The sequence below is a fragment of the Ranitomeya imitator genome, chromosome 1, assembly GCF_032444005.1.
Source record: "Ranitomeya imitator isolate aRanImi1 chromosome 1, aRanImi1.pri, whole genome shotgun sequence".
Taxonomy (NCBI): Eukaryota; Metazoa; Chordata; class Amphibia; order Anura; family Dendrobatidae; genus Ranitomeya; species Ranitomeya imitator.
Genome location: NC_091282.1, coordinates 759,434,068 through 759,454,366, shown reverse-complemented (window position 1 = coordinate 759,454,366; position 20,299 = coordinate 759,434,068). Strand labels below are relative to the sequence as shown.

General features: G+C 43.9%; 1 protein-coding gene across 2 annotated transcripts in view; it reads right to left on the bottom strand.

Moving 5' to 3' along the window:
- Nucleotides 1-945: 945 nt before the first annotated feature.
- The window catches only part of L2HGDH (L-2-hydroxyglutarate dehydrogenase), a 56,684-nt gene continuing 37,330 nt past the window's right edge, over nucleotides 946-20,299 (bottom strand). The window contains exons 5-10 of one of the 2 annotated variants that reach the window (XM_069735314.1): nucleotides 16,879-17,041; nucleotides 16,522-16,556; nucleotides 4,135-4,302; nucleotides 3,757-3,914; nucleotides 3,095-3,226; nucleotides 946-1,991 (exon numbers count right to left, since the gene is read on the bottom strand). In XM_069735314.1, coding sequence (XP_069591415.1) covers nucleotides 1,796-1,991; nucleotides 3,095-3,226; nucleotides 3,757-3,914; nucleotides 4,135-4,302; nucleotides 16,522-16,556; nucleotides 16,879-17,041 — 852 coding nt within the window. In that variant the 3' untranslated portion in view covers nucleotides 946-1,795. The remainder of the gene's footprint in view (nucleotides 1,992-3,094; nucleotides 3,227-3,756; nucleotides 3,915-4,134; nucleotides 4,303-16,521; nucleotides 16,557-16,878; nucleotides 17,042-20,299) is intronic. The other variant, XM_069735319.1, reaches the window with a different exon arrangement.

Below are 20,299 nucleotides of genomic sequence, written 5' to 3'. Positions count from 1 at the left end.
GCCAAGCGGCACAAGCCGGCACACAGACCCCGGTGCCGAGCGGCACACAGACCCCGGCGCCGAGCGGCACATGCCGGCACACAGACCCCGGCGCCGAGCCGCACATGCCGGCACACAGACCCCGGCGCCGAGCGGCACATGCGGGCACACAGACCCCGGCGCCGAGCGGCACAAGCCGGCACACAGACCCCGGTGCAGAGCGGCACATGCCGGCACACAGACCCCGGTGCAGAGCGGCACATGCCGGCACACAGACCCCGGCGCTGAGCCGCACATGCCGGCACACAGACCCCGGCGCCGAGACGCACATGCCGGCACACAGACCCCGGTGCAGAGCGGCACATGCCGGCACACAGACCCCGGCGCCGAGCCGCACATGCCGGCACACAGACCCCGGCGCTGAGCCGCACATGCCGGCACACAGACCCCGGCGCCGAGCCGCACATGCCGGCACACAGACCCCGGCGCCGAGCGGCACATGCGGGCACACAGACGCCGGCGTCCACACAATCATCCCAGCAGAGCCAGAACAGCCCCGCCCGCCCCCAGCACAGCCCCGCAGGCAGCCCCCAGCCCAGTCACTCTTGCTGAGTGACTGCTGACTGTGGGGGCTGGTCACGCCTGCTCCTGACGTCACGTCAATTTCGAGAGTCTGGAAATTGACGTGACGTCAGCGGAAATAAGCGGCGAATGCAGCCTGGGGGTCATGTGACCTGTACCCAGCCGCCGGAATAGCGCCGCTCACAGGCGAAAACGGCAACAGACGGTATTTACACAATTCATTAGGGGCCCTGGGGGGATACATTGGGTGGGTTACATGAAAGTAGTGGACAACCCCTTTAAACCTATTGTGGAGCTATAGCTCATCAGGGATCTCTGCTTTGGCCCAAGCAGGTGGCTATGGAGTCACAACAAACAATAGCAGGCTAGCGAGTTCCACACAGGTATGTGTCAGGTGTATTTATTGTACACATTTGCCGTACAATGTTACACGTGCCAAACATGAAATAAAATGTCTAAGGCCGTCTGGCCACTAACTAACAACAAGATACTAACTGCAAAATAAACCTACACAACAAGAAAGAAGTTTGTGCAACCTTACTGTGTCAGTTTCCCAGACCAGCAGATGAGAGCCTGAGATCCCAGCAGTTCCTGATTATATCAGCTGAAGCAGTCAGGAGTCAAAAGCTGGATTGAATGTGTGGAAGGGAAGCACCAGTCCTTTCAGGCTGATCACTAAAGAAAACCAGGACCGGATTATAGTTAAATAAACAGCTTCACAATCAATACCGTGATATATATGAAATGAAACGGGGAGAAACATATCTGTTTTCTAGTACTTCTCCCCTTGGAACCTCACACTATTTAAAAAGACTATTTCCAAAAGGTGATGGGAAATAACTTGCTGATTACTGGAACTCCCAGACTACTAAATTTTCTTCCTTTTTGGGGGAAATAACCCCTTAAATCTAAAACGCATTGTGTGCATCGACCCTAGAAAAGCCGTACATCATCAGATCAGAGGATGGGGTCGCTGCTTGTCGGCGGACATCCCTCCCCACAACCATTGCACCCAATGCTCTGCGTTGTCTGTTTGTAGTTCTATCCCCACCTACACGTACAGATCTATTCACACTAGACATGACTCTTCCCATCCAAACACATTATAAGCGAGTAGGATTCAGGGAATTCTTGATGTTCTGCAAAAGCTGCAGAACGTCCTAGTTCTTTCAGTGACTGTAGAAGTTCCTTCCTAAGCAGGTCTGATCAGTTAGTCAGTGACACAGCGGCTCCGTCAGAGGTTAAACCGTTTTTCCACTTCAGAGGCGATCATCTCGGCTATCGCCATGGAAGAGGTAGCGGCCGGGGACGGGGCGTTTCTCACGTGCAGAATGCGGCTGGCGATGGCTCCAGAACCTCCATCAAAAACAAAATCGTCTACAAGGTTCCCGTCACGATCCAGAGCCTGAGCACGGACTCCAGAGGGACCCCTACAAATAAAAGGTTTATGGGGGTTATTCAGGACCATTTCGTAGGTGCCATCATAATCAAACCAGCTGACTGCAAGGGCAGCTGCATACTCTTGGTGGTGGCCGTGCCAGGTACTGCAGCTCCCTCATGTATAGGCACTGCAGCGTGCAGATCCAGGTTTGTGTGTGATCCCCAGTAACATCTATGGAGTACAACTAGAGCATGCTGGGGAGGTGGGGGGAGTCTGAACCATGCAGCAGGGTAGCAGCAGCCCTCCGTAATAACATTATTTTTCTACACAAGTTGCATTAGAAAGGGTACTGACATGTGCTTATATCACTCTCATCCCCATGTTCCCATACTAGAGGGAGCATATACGGCTAAAATGGGACGGCCGGGGAGAGGGGGTCCTGATTGACACCACCTATTTTGCCACCAGGTGACCTGCATGACATACCTATACAGAGGAATAATAAAAAAGCACCATTAAGTTCATGTTCCCACAATGAGCTTTTGAAAGTTTTTGATGCTGCAGATTTTCTGCATCCAATAAAGTAATATAGGTTACTTGCATTTTTTTTTAGTATACAGAATAAAATAACTCACCAAAAGCGCATTGTGAAAACGTAGCTTCAGGCTGTGCTCTTGGAGCGTTTGGAAAAATCTTCCTATTCATTTGCATGGGAAATCCATTTTGCAGTTCATAAATGTGTACTTTGAGTTTTCTTTTTCCCGAAGAGGAAAGGTGAGGATCCGCCAGGGTATGTGCGACTGGTCTCTCGTGCAGCTCGGACCCAGGCGACTTTTAAAAGTATGTTTCACAGCGTTTCAGTGTCAAATGTACCTGGCTGAAATTTAACAGCCGTGGATCAGGGGGAATGTATCAGTTGTCAGCTTCCCTTCAAATATTATTTTAAAGGATTCTGCGACTTTTCTTTTTTAATTTAGAAAAAAAAAGCAAAGAAAGGAGTCGACAAAATAGGTTTCACTGAATGTGTGCCAGTTCATCACATATTATGTGCCCATTTTGATGAACTCGGTGCAAAGTCAATCAGCACAAAAAGGATGACAAAACAAAATTAATAAAAACTTTATAAAATTTTCTTTCAGAACCGGATCTCACCTGAGAATATCGTTACTGGACAGCTCTGGGATGAATTTCTGCAATTCCTTCAGCTGCGCTTGTAGAAACAACGCTCGATACATCTCCCCCATCCCATAAACCAGATTCTTCAGGACCAATTTACGAAGGCCGCTGAAATATAAAAGACCAGAGTGGTACACAAGGTGGATAGAGCAATGGTTGCAAAACGCAGCTCGCCAGCTAGAACTGCAAACTAGCTTCCTTGGTCAGCACCCTACAATATACTCATGGCTGAGAACGAGGATGCTGGAGGCTGTCTAGCACAGCACAATCGTGGAATTAACAGTGACTCTTCAGGGGTTAACTGCTGCTGTTACAGGCGGTTGCCGGCTGTATAACGCAGCTGTCATAGACCATTTGTGGAGTGAGTTTGGCTCCTGAGCCTGCTCCATACACAGGCATCTGATGTGTGGCGTACATGTACTTCACACTTCGGGAAGAGTTAAGAGTTAATTGCGCAGAGTTGCAACACCACACTTAACCTGTGGACAGGTGAGGCACTGTTTTTAGAAGAAAGCAGTCATGTTACTACACATCAGAAACTCCAAGTAAGCGCACCAGGAAAACCCAGATCAGAGTATTATATAATGGGCGCTCCACCGCTAAGATGCATAAATGATAGAAAATAATCAGAACTCTACCTGTACGTAATGGCTTCTCCAAAATCTCTAGCATTGAAGTCGCACAGTCTGTAGCCTTCTCTTTTAAAAGCTAACACGGCATTTGGGCCGAGCCAGATGTTACCATCCATGCGTGGAGTGAAGTGGACCCCGAGAAATGGGAAACGTGGATCTGGAACCTGCAGCCAAATATGGAGAAAAACATAAATATCTTACTGGCATCTTCTACTACCTGCAGACAATCTTTGCAGCTTTAGATGTGATTAGAGGAGAAAATATCATGCAAGAAAAAAAATAGTTTTCAAGGATGATGCAATAAGATCTGTAAATGGTGAGTAAATGTAAGAACAGTAGAAATGATCTGCCAACAGGGGATAAAAATGATGATGTGAGACCTACTGGGTAAATGTTCCCCTTAACCAGATAACACTTTTCTGGCTTTAGCACCAAATAATCTCCCCGGAAAGGAACGATGCGAGGTTCTGCGCTACAGCCGCTAATCTGGGACACACGGTCAGAGAAAAGTCCGGCACAGGTCAGCACGTACTTACAATAAACCTCTTCTCCCTGTAAGAAACAGACAGAGTTACAGAGACAAAGGTTTTTCCTTCACTTCACTATCCTGGGATTTTTTTTTTATTTTAAAGACCTTCCCACACCAAATAACAATCACTTTATCTAATCCTTTTTTGAAAATTTACGCCAAAATAATGCAGTACTGCAGCAGTTTCAGTAAAAGAACAGCAAAATGTGAATTGCAGAAACACGGCCGTAGACTAAGCGTCAGAAGATGCATATTTGGTTGTGATTTTTCCGCAGCGTTTTCAGCAGATAAATCTGTGTGCGTTACATGCGGATTTTCTCGGAGTTTTGGTGAAAATTTCTACCGAAAACGATGAGGTTTGCTGGAGTCTCATGTACTTAGCTGCGACTATATTACGCTGCAGATTTTCAGCATGCAAGTACGCACCAAATATCCTACCTGTGAACCTAGCCTTAGCACTACTTCTTAATTGACAAGAAGAGACCCTTAGGACCCCTCTATTGGAAATTATTTTGGTAGACGCACTGCGACCATTCATTTGAGCACTGCTGACCATGCAGAAGACACATGTGGCATTCAGTCAGATTACTTTTGACACTTGTAGGGACAATTGCTTAGATCCCACACAGCGATCTCTATGTACCCCACTGTGCAGCTATTGAAGGATATGGACAACTTTGGTGAAATTATATATACAGTGCCGGCAAAAAAATCTTTACACGTTCAATGAAACCACAAAATCTTAATATTTATGTGGATTCAAGTGTTTTTTTGTGGATATTTTATTACAATTAGTATTTTGTCATGTCACCCTTACATTTTATCACCATCTGCAGTCATTTAGGAATGGATTCAGCAAGGCTGGCTAAGTATGTGGAGTCCATGTTTACCCACAGTGTCTTCAGCACCTCCTTTAGTACTGTATATTTTGAGTCATACCGTGACACGGTACTCGGACGACGCACAACCTTTGAGCCTCCCCTGACCAGCCTGAAAGTGCTCTCATCACTAAACATCACTTTCTTCCACTCTTCAGATGTCCAATCTTGATATTTCTTAAAAAAGGCAAGCCTTTTCTTCTTCATTGCTGCTGTGAGCAGGGGCTTCTTTGCGGCACGGCAACTTGGTAGACCCAGGTCCTTCTGCAGGCGGTGACGAATTGTCCTAGTTGTGATGTTCTGGAGGAGCATAGGGCCTACAACCAGGCACAGCACCTATCTCTGATGTGTCTTCAGCACACGGATTTTGACTTACCCATACGCCTCCTGAGGAACCATATCATGGGGGGGAAACGCGTAGAGGCGAGACCTGAACACAGATAAGTGTATCTGGTCTTTTATTGATATTCTTTTTGGTATTTCACCATTTGTACGTTTACAATTGGGGCACCGTATGAATGTTTATATATCAGTTGTATTGTGCCCTTGGTAACACGAGATCTCCATATCTGAGTTAGTGTTGTGGCTATGAGCATCTAAGATTTACAAAACTTTACCTGGGGGAGGTTATGGTTATACCCATTTAATATGTGCTAATATCTGTTGAATACTCTGGTGGGCTTTAACAAGGATAGCGTTCTAGACCACGGTGTGCTTGAGTCATTGGGTATCTGAGTTTGGTCTGACCGAGCAATAGGGGTAATTTGGCAAGGCACACTAGTGTAGCCCCTTAGACACATATTTACAGGTTCCCTGTTTTATAGGGACCGTCCAAGGGTCAGTAGGGACAGCCGCCGAGGAGCGGGGGCGCCAATTTGTGTCCAAGAGGGTGCCAACCTCCGCCGTCAGGCAGGTATTACCAGGTAGGGTTTTTGGAGGGTGCAATAGCCATTAAGTAGGATAGCCTTATATCAATATATCTGTAGGGCGTGGTACGGTCAGATCGTGCTTTCCTAACTTAATTTATTATTGGTGATTCACCGTCTGGTGTTTTTGGTGGTATATGTGGTTTGGTGTGTCTGGGTGCTAGTTAGTAGGTATATAGAGGTATTTAGCATCCCCACATTACTATAGGGATTTGTAGGGCCTTTAGGGTTAGCCGTCGAGGAGCGGGGGCGCCATATTGCGTCCAAGAGGGTGCCAACCTCCGCTGACAGGCAGGGAGTAATCAGGGACATATAGGGTTTTTTATCCTGCTCCCACCCATCTGCCCTTTAACTATCAGGCCAGATTTTTTATCTACCCAATCCCTAACGATAGGGATTTTGGGCGTTGTGCTAAGTTTTTAATCCCATTTTTTGGTTTTGAAATAAAGTTATTGGATATATTAGTTTTGGTACTATTTTTTTACTTGTTTTTTAGTTCAACAGCAGTTATAGAAGGATGTGACATCACTTCACACTTCAGAAGCTTATCAGTCCTTGGTGTAGTCTTCTTAGGTTCCAGAGCCTGACTTTCTTTGCGGTACCATCCCAGGAGGCAATGATGCCGCCGACCTCTTCAGTTGATAAATTGCTTCTCTTGACACTCCCAGATTTCTAGCTACAGCAATCACCGAATCCCCCTTCTCGAGCAGAGTCAAGGCACGGAATTTCTCTTCCATTTTAAGCTACTTTCGACCCATTGTGGGAGATAATAAAAAACTGAGGGAGATAATAAAAGACTGCCTAATAGCAAAACTGGCTGAGCTGCATATAACAACCAATCAGAGTGCAGCTTTCGCTTTACCAGAGAAGTGAAAACTGAGCGTTGATTGGATGACATTTGCAACAAAGCCAGCTTTAATATTAGACAGTTTTTTATTATCTCCCCCATTGTGTACACTTTTAAAAAGTGAAATTATGATGTGGATTTTATATGTAAAGTTTTTTTTTGCTGCGCAAGTGTAAAGATTTTTTTTTGCCAGCACTGTATTTATTAATCATTTTGCACCATTTGCATTTTACAGGTTTTTGTTTTCCCTGCACGCTGCTGGTTGAAGAAGGAGTTGTCCGGTAATCCATCAGTGAGCTCATTATGACAGTGAGGCTGGAGTCACACTTACCGTATAATAAAAGTAAAAATTAAAAATCTGTCAGATTTTGACGGCCGAGAATCGCACAACTGTTCCCTGAACAGTGATCCATTTGCAACGCGAGGATGCGATTTCCTTGCATCTAGAAACAGTGTCACATCAGTATGACATCCATATGCAATGCGATTTTAACATGAGCCTTTACATACAGCAGTTCTCTCTATGTAAATGCTCGTGTTAAAATCACATTATAAAATACAACTGTAAACATCATTTTAATACTAAATAATCTTCAAAACACACACATACATATATACATACACACAGTCATGGTCAAAAGTATTGACACCCCTGCAATTCTGTCAGATAATACTCATTTTCTTCCTGAAAATGATTTCAAACACAAATTATTTGGTATTATTATCTTCATTTAATTTGTCTTAAATGAAAAAACACAAAAAGAATTGTCCTAAAGCCAAATTGAAATTGGATATAATTCCACACCAAACATAAAAAAGGGGGTGGACAAAAGTATTGGCACTGTTCGAAAAATCATGTGATACTTCTCTAATTTGTGTAATTAACAGCACCTGTAACTTACCTGTGGCACCTAACAGGTGTTGGCAATAACTGAATCACAATTGCAGCCAGTTGACATGGATTAAAGTCGACTCAACCACTGTCCTGTGTCCTTGTGTGTACCACATTGAGCATGGAGAAAAGAAAGAAGACCAAAGAACTGTCTGAGGACTTGAGAAACCAAATAGTGATGAAGCAGGAGCAATCTCAAGGCTACAAGTCCATCTCCAAAGACCTGAATGTTCATGTGTCTACCGTGCGCAGTGTCATCAAGAAGTTTAAAGCCCATGGCACTGTGGCTAACCTCCCTAGATGTTGACGAAAAAGAAAAATTTACAAGATATTTCAACGCAAGATTGTGCGGATGTTGGATAAAGAACCTCGACTAACATCCAAACAAGTTCAAGCTGCCCTGCAGTCCGAGGGTACAACAGTGTCAACCCGTACTATCCGTTGGCGTCTGAATGAAAAGGGACTGTATGGTAGGAGACCCAGGAAGACCCCACTTCTTACCCCGAGACATAAAAAAGCCAGGCTGGAGTTTGCCAAAACTTACCTGAAAAAGCCTAAAACGTTTTGGAAGAATGTTCTCTGGTCAGATGAGACAAAAGTAGAGCTTTTTGGGCAAAGGCATCAACATAGAGTTTACAGGAGAAAAAAAAGAGGCATTCAAAGAAAAGAACACGGTCCCTACAGTCAAACATGGCGGAGGTTCCCTGATGTTTTGGGGTTGCTTTGCTGCCTCTGGCACTGGACTGCTTGACCATGTGCATGGCATTATGAAGTCTGAAGACTACCAACAAATTTTGCAGCATAATGTAGGGCCCAGTGTGAGAAAGCTGGGTCTTCCTCAGAGGTCATGGATCTTCCAGCAGCACAATGACCCAAAACACACTTCAAAAAGCACTAGAAAATGGTTTGAGAGAAAGCACTGGAGACTTCTAAGGTGGCCAGCAATGAGTCCAGACCTAATCATATAGAACACCTGTGGAGAGATCTAAAAATGGCAATTTGGAGAAGGCACCCTTCAAATATCAGGAACCTGGAGCAGTTTGCCAAAGAAGAATGGTCTGAAATTCCAGCAGAGCATTGTAAGAAACTCATTGAAGGTTACCGGAAGCGGTTGGTCGCAGTTATTTTGGCTAAGGGTTGTGCAACCAAGTATTAGGCTGAGGGTGCCAATACTTTTGTCTGGCCCATTTTTGGAGTTTTGTGTGAAATGATCAATGTTTTGCTTTTTGCTTCATTCTCTTTTGTGTTTTTTCATTTAAGACAAATTAAATGAAGATAATAATACCTAATAATTCGTGCTTGCAATCATTTTCAGGAAGAAAATGAGTATTATCTGACAGAATTGCAGAGGTGTCAATACTTTTGGCCATGACCAATCAGCGAAGCGTGGTTGAAATCCTGCACCAATTTGCGGCCAGCCGCGTATTATATAGCACAGCCACGTAGTATATAGCAGCCACGTAGTATATAGCACAGCCATGTAGTATATAGCAGCCACGTAGTATGTAACACAGCCGTGTAGTATATAGCACAGCCACGTAGTATATAGCACAGCCACGTAGTATATAGCAGCCATGTAGTATATAGCACAGCGGTGTAGTATATAGCACAGCGGTGTAGTATATAACACAGCCGTGTAGTATATAGCACAGCCACGTAGTATATAGCACAGCCACGTAGTATATAGCAGCCATGTAGTATATAGCACAGCGGTGTAGTATATAGCACAGCGGTGTAGTATATAACACAGCCGTGTAGTATATAGCACAGCCACGTAGTATATAGCACAGCCGACGTAGTATATAGCACAGCCACGTAGTATACAGCAGCAACGTAGTATATAGCAGCCACGTAGTATATAGAACACCAATTTGTGGCCAGCTGCGTAGTATATAGCACAGCCACGTAGTATATAGCAGCCACGTAGTATATAGCACAGCCATGTAGTATATAGCAGCCACGTAGTATGTAACACAGCCGTGTAGTATATAGCACAGCCACGTAGTATATAGCACAGCCACGTAGTATATAGCAGCCATGTAGTATATAGCACAGCGGTGTAGTATATAGCACAGCGGTGTAGTATATAACACAGCCGTGTAGTATATAGCACAGCCACGTAGTATATAGCACAGCCGACGTAGTATATAGCACAGCCGACGTAGTATATAGCACAGCCGACGTAGTATATAGCACAGCCGACGTAGTATATAGCACAGTGAAGTACTATATAACACAGCCCATGCAGTAGATAGCACAGCCATGTAGTATATAACACAGCGATGTAGTATATAGCAGCCACATAGTATATATCACAGTGAAGTAATATATAGAAGCCATGTAGTATATAACACAGACAACCACGTAGTATATAGCAGTCACATAGTATATAGCACAGCCACATAGTATATAGTAGCCACGTAGTATATAGCACAGCCACGTAGTAAATAGCACAGCCCATGTAGTATATAGCACAGCCCACGTAATATATAACAGACAGTTATGTAATATAGCACAGCCACATAGTATATAGCACAGCCCATAGTATATAGCAGCCACATAGTATATAGCACAGCCCATGTAATATATAACACAGCCCACATAGTATATAGCAGTGTGGGCACAATATCCCTGTTAAAAAAAAGAATTAAAATAAAAAATAGTTATATACTCACCCTCAGTCGTCCATGTCCCGATGCGCGCGATGCGGCCGCCAGCTTTCGTTCCCAGAGATGCATTGCAAAATTACCCAGATGACTTAGCGGTCTCGCAAGACCGCTAAGTCATCTGGGTAATTTCGCAATGCATCTTTGGGAACGGAAGCTGGCGGCCGCATCGCGCGCATTGGTGGACGTCGGAAGGTGAGAATAGAACATTTTTTATTTTTTCATTATAATTTTTAACATTATATCATTTTACTATTGATGCTGCATAAGGATAAGCAGCATCAGTAGTAAATCACGCGCCAATGTCGCTGATTGGTCGCGCTGGCTGGGCGATGGCTGGGCGATCAATCAGTGACATTGGAGCGGGAGGATGGTGAGAATATCAAGATTTTTTTTTTATTATTATTATTATTATTATTTATAACATTATATCTTATTACTATTGATGCTGCATAAGCAGCATCAATAGTAAATCCCGCGCCAATTTCACCGATTGGTTGCGCCGGCTGGGTGACCAATCAGCGAAGCGTGATTTAAATCCCGCAACAATGTCGCTGATTGGTCGCGGCCAGCCAGCGCGACCAATCAGCAAAGCGTGATTTAAATCCCGCGGCAATGTCGCTGATTGGTCGCGCCGGCTTGCCGCAACCAATTAGCGAAGCGGTGGGACTGGAGCATCGCGAGCTGCAGGAAAAGCTGCTGCGGAGATGGTGAGAATATCACGATTTTTTTTTTTATTATTTTTAACATTATATCTTTTTACTATTGATGCTGCATAGGCAGCATCAATAGTAAAAAGTTGGTCACACTTGTCAAAAGCGGTGACGGACCCGGAAATGCTGCAGGCAGCCTTTCTGGGTCCGTCAGGGAATGACGGCACATCGCTGATTGGTCACGCCCAGGCGGCCGTGACCAATCAGCGACGCTGGATTTCCGTGACAGACAAACAGACGGAAGTGCCCCTTAGAAGATTATATAGATAGATATATTAGAGAAAGTAAAAAAGTTTGCAGCAGATTACAAAATCGTGGTTACCCTAAATGGGGTTTGGAAAGAGCCCATTCAATTGTCAGGAATATTAGCAGAGACTCTTTACTTAAACATAAACGTAAGAAAAATAAAACTGATAACATTATTACATTCACCACGGGGTACAGTCCACAATTTAACTAGATCACTGACATCATACGGAAGTATATACCTATTTTGCGAAAGATACAATTCTCAGAAACATCTTGGATAACCACATGATCCGATTTGTCTGCCAGCTTATTTGTGGATGTAGAACGAAATCAAAGGAAAAATCTGGCTCAGTGCCGTTGGTTTCCACAAATGTGGAGCTAACGTGTGCAAATGTTGCCAGTATGCTACAAAGGATAAAAAATTTGTCTCTTTTACAAACAAAAAAGAGTTTCCAATACGCAGTTTTATAAACTGTAATACGGACAATGTTATTTATCTAATTCAGTGCAATATTTGTCAACTTCAATATGTAGGTTTCACTATGAACCCTCTGAAAAAAATGCATTCGAAAACATTTGTCCGATGAGGTTAATTTGAGCTCTGGCAGGTTTCTCTGCCGTTTCACGACATTTCGCCAATAAGAATAATGGGGATCTAAAATCTTTTTCCTTCAAAGGAATTGAGAAAGTGTCTAAGCCCATTAGGGGGGCAACTTACACGAAAAAATCCTGGCAAGGAAAAGTAAGTGGATTTTTTTACTGGAAACTAAAGTGATGTGCGGTTTAAATAGCCGCATGGACTTCATAATGCAATATTAAATATAAATTGAGATGTTATAATAGAAGCGCTATAGTTATAGAAATTTATCTAGTATGAAATAATTCCACTACTAACCATTTTTTTGTGCTGTGAATATCTGAATATTTAAAATGATTTTTTTGTATCCTATAGATATGGTTGATTTTAATTTTTATTTAATGTGGATTTTATTCATTCGTTTTTTTCATGTTGTTGAAATCCTTGAGAAAGGATCAATACCACAAGGAGTTACTGTTGGTTATGGGGTTAACTGGGTTAAATTTAATTTATTGGAACTCCCTATACACACCTGTTGGTTTTTTACAAAGGGTGACACCCAGTAACACACATGGTTGTTTTTTTGTTTTTTCCCCCTTCCTTATACTATATATGCTGTCTTGATTCAGTACTCATTTGGACCTGGAGGAAGACACATGTGTCGAAACATGTCCTCCATAAGGGATTGAATATATGCAATACCATTATTGAAGAAATCTGGAGTTTTTTCATGGATAAATAAAAGGTATATTTTACTCTACCATGGGACTGATCGCTGGAGAAACAAAAAGTTTTCCTTTACAAAAACTTTATCCCATACCATTTTCCATGCGAACTGTAACCACAGGTGGATGTATTCCTGTTTCTTCAAAGCGGTGAGCTGGCTTTGCCAAAAACTTTACAATATACCTCGCCCCCCATCTGTCGGAGTCCTGCAAGGTTCAGTCCTAGGGCCCCTGCTCTTCTCCATTTACACCTTTGGCCTGAGACAGCTCATAGAATCTCATGGCTTTTAGTATCATTTCTATGCTGATGACACACAGATCTACATCTCTGGACCAGATATCACCTCCCTACGAATCCCTCAATGTCTGTCCGCTATTTCATCCTTCTTCACCACTAGATTTTTAAAACTTAATAAAGACAAAATAGAATTCATCATCTTTCCCCCATCTCACGCGACCCCCCACCCCCACCCCAATGGACCAATCCATTATAGTAAACGGCTGCCCACTCTCCCCAGTCCCACAAGCTCGCTGTCTCGGGGTAATCCTTGACAATGATCTCTCCTTCAAACCATATATCCAAGACCTTTCCACTTACTGCCGCATTCAACTCAAAAATATTTCACAGATCCATACATTCCTAAACCAAGAATCTGCAAAAACCCAAGTCCATGCCCTCATCATCTCTCGCCTTGACTACTGCAACCTCCTGCTTTGCGGCCTCCCCTCGAACACTCTTGCACCCCTCCAATCTATTCTAAACTCTGCTGCCCGACTAATCCACCTGTCCCCCCGCTATTCCCCGGCCTCTCCCCTCTGTCAATCCCTTCACTGGCTCCCCATTGCCCAGAGACTCCAGTACAAAACCCCAACCATGACATACAAAGCATCCACAACCTGTCTTCTCCATACATCTGTGACCTCATCTCCCGGTACTTACCTGCACGCAACCTCCGATTTTTACAAGATCTCCTTCTCTACTCCACTCACCTCCTCTTCCCACAATCGCATACAAGATTTCTCCCATGCATCCCTCTACTCTGGAACTCTCTACCACAACATATCAGACTCTCGCCTACCATCGAAACCTTCAAAAAGACCTGAAGACCCACCTATTCCGACAAGCCTACAACCTGCAGTAATCACCGATCGACCAAACCGCTGCACGACCAGCTCTACCCTCTCTTATTGTATCCTCACCCATCCCTTGTAGATTGTGAGCCTTCGCGGGCAGGGTCCTCTCTCCTCCTGTACCAGTTGTGAATTGTATTGTTTAAGATCATTTTACTTGTTTTTATTATGAATACCCCTCCTCACATGTAAAGCGCCATGGAATAAATGGTGCTATAACAAATAAAAATAATATTATATACAGTGCCTACAAGTAGTATTCAACCCCCTGCAGATTTAGCAGGTTTAATAAGATGCAAATACGTTAGAGCCTTCAAACTTCAAACAAGAGCAGGATTTATTAACAGATGCATAAATCTTACAAACCAAAAAGTTTTGTTGCTCAGTTAAATTTTTATAAATTTTAAACATAAAAGTGTGGGTCAATTATTATTCAACCCCTAGGTTTAATATTTTGTGGAATAACCTTTGTTTGTAATTACAGCTAATAATCGTCTTTTATAAGACCTGATCAGGCCGGCACAGGTCTCTGGAGTTATCTTGGCCCACTCCTCCATGCAGATCTTCTCCAAGTTATCTAGGTTCTTTGGGTGTCTCATGTGGACTTTAATCTTGAGCTCCTTCCACAAGTTTTCAATTGGGTTAAGGTCAGGAGACTGACTAGGCCACTGCAACACCTTGATTTTTTGCCTCTTGAACCAGGCCTTGGTTTTCTTGGCTGTGTGCTTTGGGTCGTTGTCTTGTTGGAAGATGAAATGATGACCCATCTTAAGATCCTTGATGGAGGAGCGGAGGTTCTTGGCCAAAATTTCCAGGTAGGCCGTGCTATCCATCTTCCCATGGATGCGGACCAGATGGCCAGGCCCCTTGGCTGAGAAACAGCCCCACAGCATGATGCTGCCACCACCATGCTTGACTGTAGGGATGGTATTCTTGGGGTCGTATGCAGTGCCACCCAGTCTCCAAACGTCACGTGTGTGGTTGGCACCAAAGATCTCGATCTTGGTCTCATCAGACCAGAGAACCTTGAACCAGTCAGTCTCAGAGTCCTCCAAGTGATCATGAGCAAACTGTAGACGAGCCTTGACATGACGCTTTGAAAGTAAAGGAACCTTACGGGCTCGTCTGGAACGGAGACCATTGCGGTGGAGTACGTTACTTATGGTATTGACTGAAACCAATGTCCCCACTGCCATGAGATCTTCCCGGAGCTCCTTCCTTGTTGTCCTTGGGTTAGCCTTGACTCTTCGGACAAGCCTGGCCTCGGCACGGGAGGAAACTTTCAAAGGCTGTCCAGGCCGTGGAAGGATAACAGTAGTTCCATAAGCCTTCCACTTCCGGATGATGCTCCCAACAGTGGAGACAGGTAGGCCCAACTCCTTGGAAAGGGTTTTGTACCCCTTGCCAGCCTTGTGACCCTCCACGATCTTGTCTCTGATGGCCTTGGAATGCTCCTTTGTCTTTCCCATGTTGACCATGTATGAGTGCTGTTCACAAGTTTGGGGAGGGTCTTAAATAGTCAGAAAAGGCTGGAAAAAGAGATAATTAATCCAAACATGTGAAGCTCATTGTTCTTTGTGCCTGAACTACTTCTTAATACATTAGGGGAACCAAACAGAATTCTGGTGGGTTGAGGGGTTGAATAATAAATGACCCTCTGAAAAGACTTTTCACAATTTAAAAAAAAAAATAAACAAAGAAATAATATTCTTTTTTGCTGCAGTGCATTTCACACTTCCAGGCTGATCTACAGTCCAAATGTCACAATGCCAAGTTAATTCCAAATGTGTAAACCTGCTAAATCTGCAGGGGGTTGAATACTACTTGTAGGCACTGTATGTATATATGTGTGTATATATATATATATATATATATATATATATATATATATATATATACACACATATATACACACACACACACACCTATACTATATGTATGCATCTATGTATTTCTCACAAGTCACAATGATGGTCCGTGTGGTGTGCGAGTTTTTCTCACACCCATAGACTTGTATTGGCGAGCCTTGGTCGATATATGGTGCAAATCACAGCATGCTGCGATTTCACTCGAAAGTATAATACGGCCAAGATAAAAAATAAAGAAAATACGGTGGTGGGAGCTGCCCCATAGATTAACGTTGGGCCGAGTGCTATGCGATTTTTTTTCTCACTTAGCATTCGCCCGTATTCCTCTCTAGTGTGACTCCGGCCTGAGTTTGTAAGTCTTATCCATCTTTTTCTGAACTCCTTTGTGCTGATTTATCATCTCAACTTTTGTTGAACTTTGATGTAGTCAAAATTCAGCTGAGAGGAGCTCAGAAAAAAAAAAACAGATACAAGTTAGAAAATGAGCTCACTGATGAGTTTTCTGAGATTCTTTCTGCATCCAGCAATGGGCAGGGAGATAAAGAGCCTGTAAAATACAAGCAGTGCAAAATTTTGTAATGAAACCAGATTGCAAAAATTATTGCCTGTATCCTTTAACAATGAGCAATTAATGGACACTATGTTTTTAATAACCCATTTGAAAGTGATCTTTGTGGAACCCTAAGGTTATTAAAAAAAAAAAAAAAACAACAGATGTTTACAACATAAAAATCCAGGTGCAGCCGTGAGTGAAATGAGAGGTACATTACCTGTGTGTTCCTGATCACGACTGGATATTCCAGATCTAGAGAAGCAGGAGATCAGTGTTATGGATGTGAATAATGATATTCTTTTATTTATGTCTGGGAAATGTATCCTTACATGGCTCTGTCCCCAGGATTATGGGACATGTTCGGCCCATGGTTAGCCCCAGGTGTTGCACTCGGCAGATTACCTTACTCGAGAGCTGATGGCGGCACATATCGATGAGCGTAGTGATCAGTGGCAAGTTCAGCCAGACCGCAGATCTCAAGACCCAAATTGCTGTTGGTCAGGAACTTGTGGCCGAAATGCAGAGGACAATATGCTGGCAATACAGGACACTGGGTGGTTCAGTGCTCACTCACCCTGCTCTGATCCTGTCGAGCTCTCATTCATCATTCTCACATCAGACACTTCATATCCCGTTAGGATGCTTCCTCCGGCATCACAGAAATCATCAGTGTAAGACCGAGCTACCTGCCGGTAATCTACGATTCCTGTGTATGGAGAGTCCAGCGCCATTACACCCTGCAATGTAAAGAGTGAGGCACACAACCATCCCGCAGACAAACTAACCCCTTAGTGACAGAGCCAATTTGGTACTTAATGACCGAGCCAATTTTTGCAATTCTGACCACTGTCACTTTATGAGGTTATAACTCTGGAACGCTTCAACGGATCCCGCTGATTCTGAGAATGTTTTTTCGTGACATATTGTACTTCATGTTAGTGGTAACATTTCTTCGATATTACTTGCGATTATTTATGAAAAAAACGGAAATATGGCGAAAATTTTTAAAATTTTGCAATTTTCAAACTTTGTATTTTTATGCCCTTAAATCAGAGAGATATGTCACGAAAAATAGTTAATAAATAACATTTCCCACATGTCTACTTTACATCAGCACAATTTTGGAAACAAAATTTTTTTTTGTTAGGGAGTTATAAGGGTTAAAAGTTGACCAGCAATTTCTCATTTTTACAACACCATTTTTTTTTAGGGACCACATCACATTTGAAGTCATTTTGAGGGGTCTATATGATAGAAAATAATGAAGTGTGACACCATTCTAAAAACTACACCCCTCAAGGTTCTCAAAACCACATTCAAGAAGTTTATTAACCCTTTACGTGCTTCACAGGAACTGAAACAATGTGGAAGGAAAAAATGAACATTTAACTTTTTTTTGCAAACATCTTAATTCAGAACCATTTTTTTTATTTTCACAAGTGTAAAAACAGAAATGTAACCATAAATTTTGTTATGCAATTTCTCCTGAATACGCCAATACCCCATATGTGGGGGTAAACCACTGTTAGGGCGCACCGCAGAACTTAGAAGTGAAGGAGCGCCGTTTGACTTTTTCAATGCAGAATTGGCTGGAATGGAGTTTAGAGAGCCCCTGATGTGCCTAAACAGTGGAAACCCCCCACAAGTGACACCATTTTGGAAACTAGACCCCTTAAGGAACTTATCTAGATGTGTGGCGAGCACTTTGAACCCCCATGTGCTTCACAGAAGTTTATAACGTAGAGCCGTGAAAAAAAAAAATTGCATTTTTTCTACAAAAATGATCTTTTTGCCCACAAATTTTTATTTTCACAAGGGTAACAGGAGAAATTAGACCACAAAAGTTGTTGTGCAATTTCTCCTGAGTACGCTGATACCCAATATGTGGGGGTAAACCACTGTTAGGGCGCACCGCAGAGCTTGGAAGAGAAGGAGTGCCGTTTTACTTTTTCAATGTAGAATTGGCTGGAATTGAGATCGGACGCCATGTCGCGTTTGGAGAGCCCCTGATGTGCCTAAACAGTAGAAATCCCCCACAAGTGACCCCATTTTGGAAACTAGACCCCCCATGGAACTTATCTAGATGTGTGGTGAGAACCTTGAATGCCCAAGTGCTTCACAGAAGTTTATAATGCAGAGCCGTGAAAATAAAAAATATATTTTTTTCCACAAAAAAGATATTGTAGCCCCCAAGTTTTTATTTTTACAAGGGTAACAAGAGAAATTGGACCCCAAAAGTTGTTGTCCAATTTGTCTTGAGTATGCTGGTACCCCATATGTGGGGGTAAACCACTGTTTGGGCGCACGGCAGAGCTCGGAAGGAAGGAGCGCCGTTTTGGAATGCAGACTTTGATAGAATGGTCTGCGGGTATTATGTTGCATTTGCAGAGCCCCTGATGTACCTAACCAGTAGAAACCCTCCACAAGTGACCCCATTTTGGAAACTAGACCCCCCAAGGAACTTATCTAGATGTGTGGTGAGAACTTTGAATGACCAAGTGCTTCACAGAAGTTTAGAATGCAGAGTCGTGAAAATAAAAAATATTTTTTTTTTCACAAAAAAGATTTTGTAGCCCCCAAGTTTTTATTTTCACAAGGGTAACAAGAGAAATTGGACTGCAATAGTTGTTGTCCAATTTATCCCGAGTACGCTGATGCCCCATATGTGGGGGTAACCCACTGTTTGGGCGCACGGCAGAGCTCAGAAGGGAGGGAGCACCATTTGACTTTTTGAGCGCAAAATTGGCTGTCGTGTTTGGAGACCCCCTGATGTACCTAAACAGTGGAAACCCCCCAATTCTAGCTCCAACCCCTAACCCTAATCCCAACCTGATCCATAATCCTAATCCTAACCATAATCACAACCCTTACCCCAAAACAACCCTAATGTCAACCCTAACCATAACCCTAATCAAAACCCTAAATCCAACACACCCCTAATCCTAATCTCAACCCTAACCCTAATCCCAATACACCCCTAATCACAACCCTAACCTTAACCCTAATCCCAAACCTAACCCTAATCCCAAGCGTAACCCTAATGCCAACCCTAACCCTAATACCAACCCTAATCCAAACCCTAAACCTAATCCCAGCTCTAACCCTAACTTTAGCCCCAACCCTAGACCTAACTTTAGCCCCAACCCTAACCCTAGCCCTAAGGCTACTTTCACACTTGCGTTGTTTGGCATTCCGTCGCAATCCGTCGTTTTGGACAAGAAACGGATCCTGCAAATGTGCCCGCAGGATGCGTTTTTTGCCCATAGTATTGCCGACGGATCGTGACGGATGGCCACACGTCGCGTCCGTCGTGCACTGGATCAGTTGTGTTTTGGCGGAGCGTCGGCACAAAAAAAACGTTCAATGAAACGTTTTTTTGTACGTCGCATCCGCCATTTCTGACCGCGCATGCGTGGCCATAACTCCGCCCCCTCCTCCCCAGGACATGGATTGGGCAGCGGATGCGTTGAAAAACTACAGCTGCTGCCCACGTTGTGCACAATTTTCACAACGTGCGTCGGTATGTCGGGCCGACGCATTGCGACGGCCCCGTACCGACGTAAGTGTGAAAGAAGCCTAACCCTAAATTTAGCCCCAACCCTAACCCTAAATTTAGCCCCAACCCTAACCCTAAATTTAGCCCCAACCCTACCCCTAACCTAACCCTACCCCTAACCTAACCCTACCCCTAACCTAACCCTAGCCGTAACCCTACCCCTAACCTAACCCTACCCCTAACCTAACCCTAGCCCTAACCCTACCCCTACCCTAACCCTACCCCAACCCTAGCCCTAACCCTACCCCTAACCCTACCCCTAACCCTACCCCTAACCCTACCCCTAACCCTAATTTTAGCCCTAACCGCTGTTCTCCTGCCGGCCGGCAGATGGAGACAGATGGCGGGTGCACTGGGCATGCGTCCGCCATGTTCTTCTGCCGGCGGCCAGGAGGAGCAGCAAGAGGATCCAGGGACCTAGGTGAGTATGCTAGGGTCC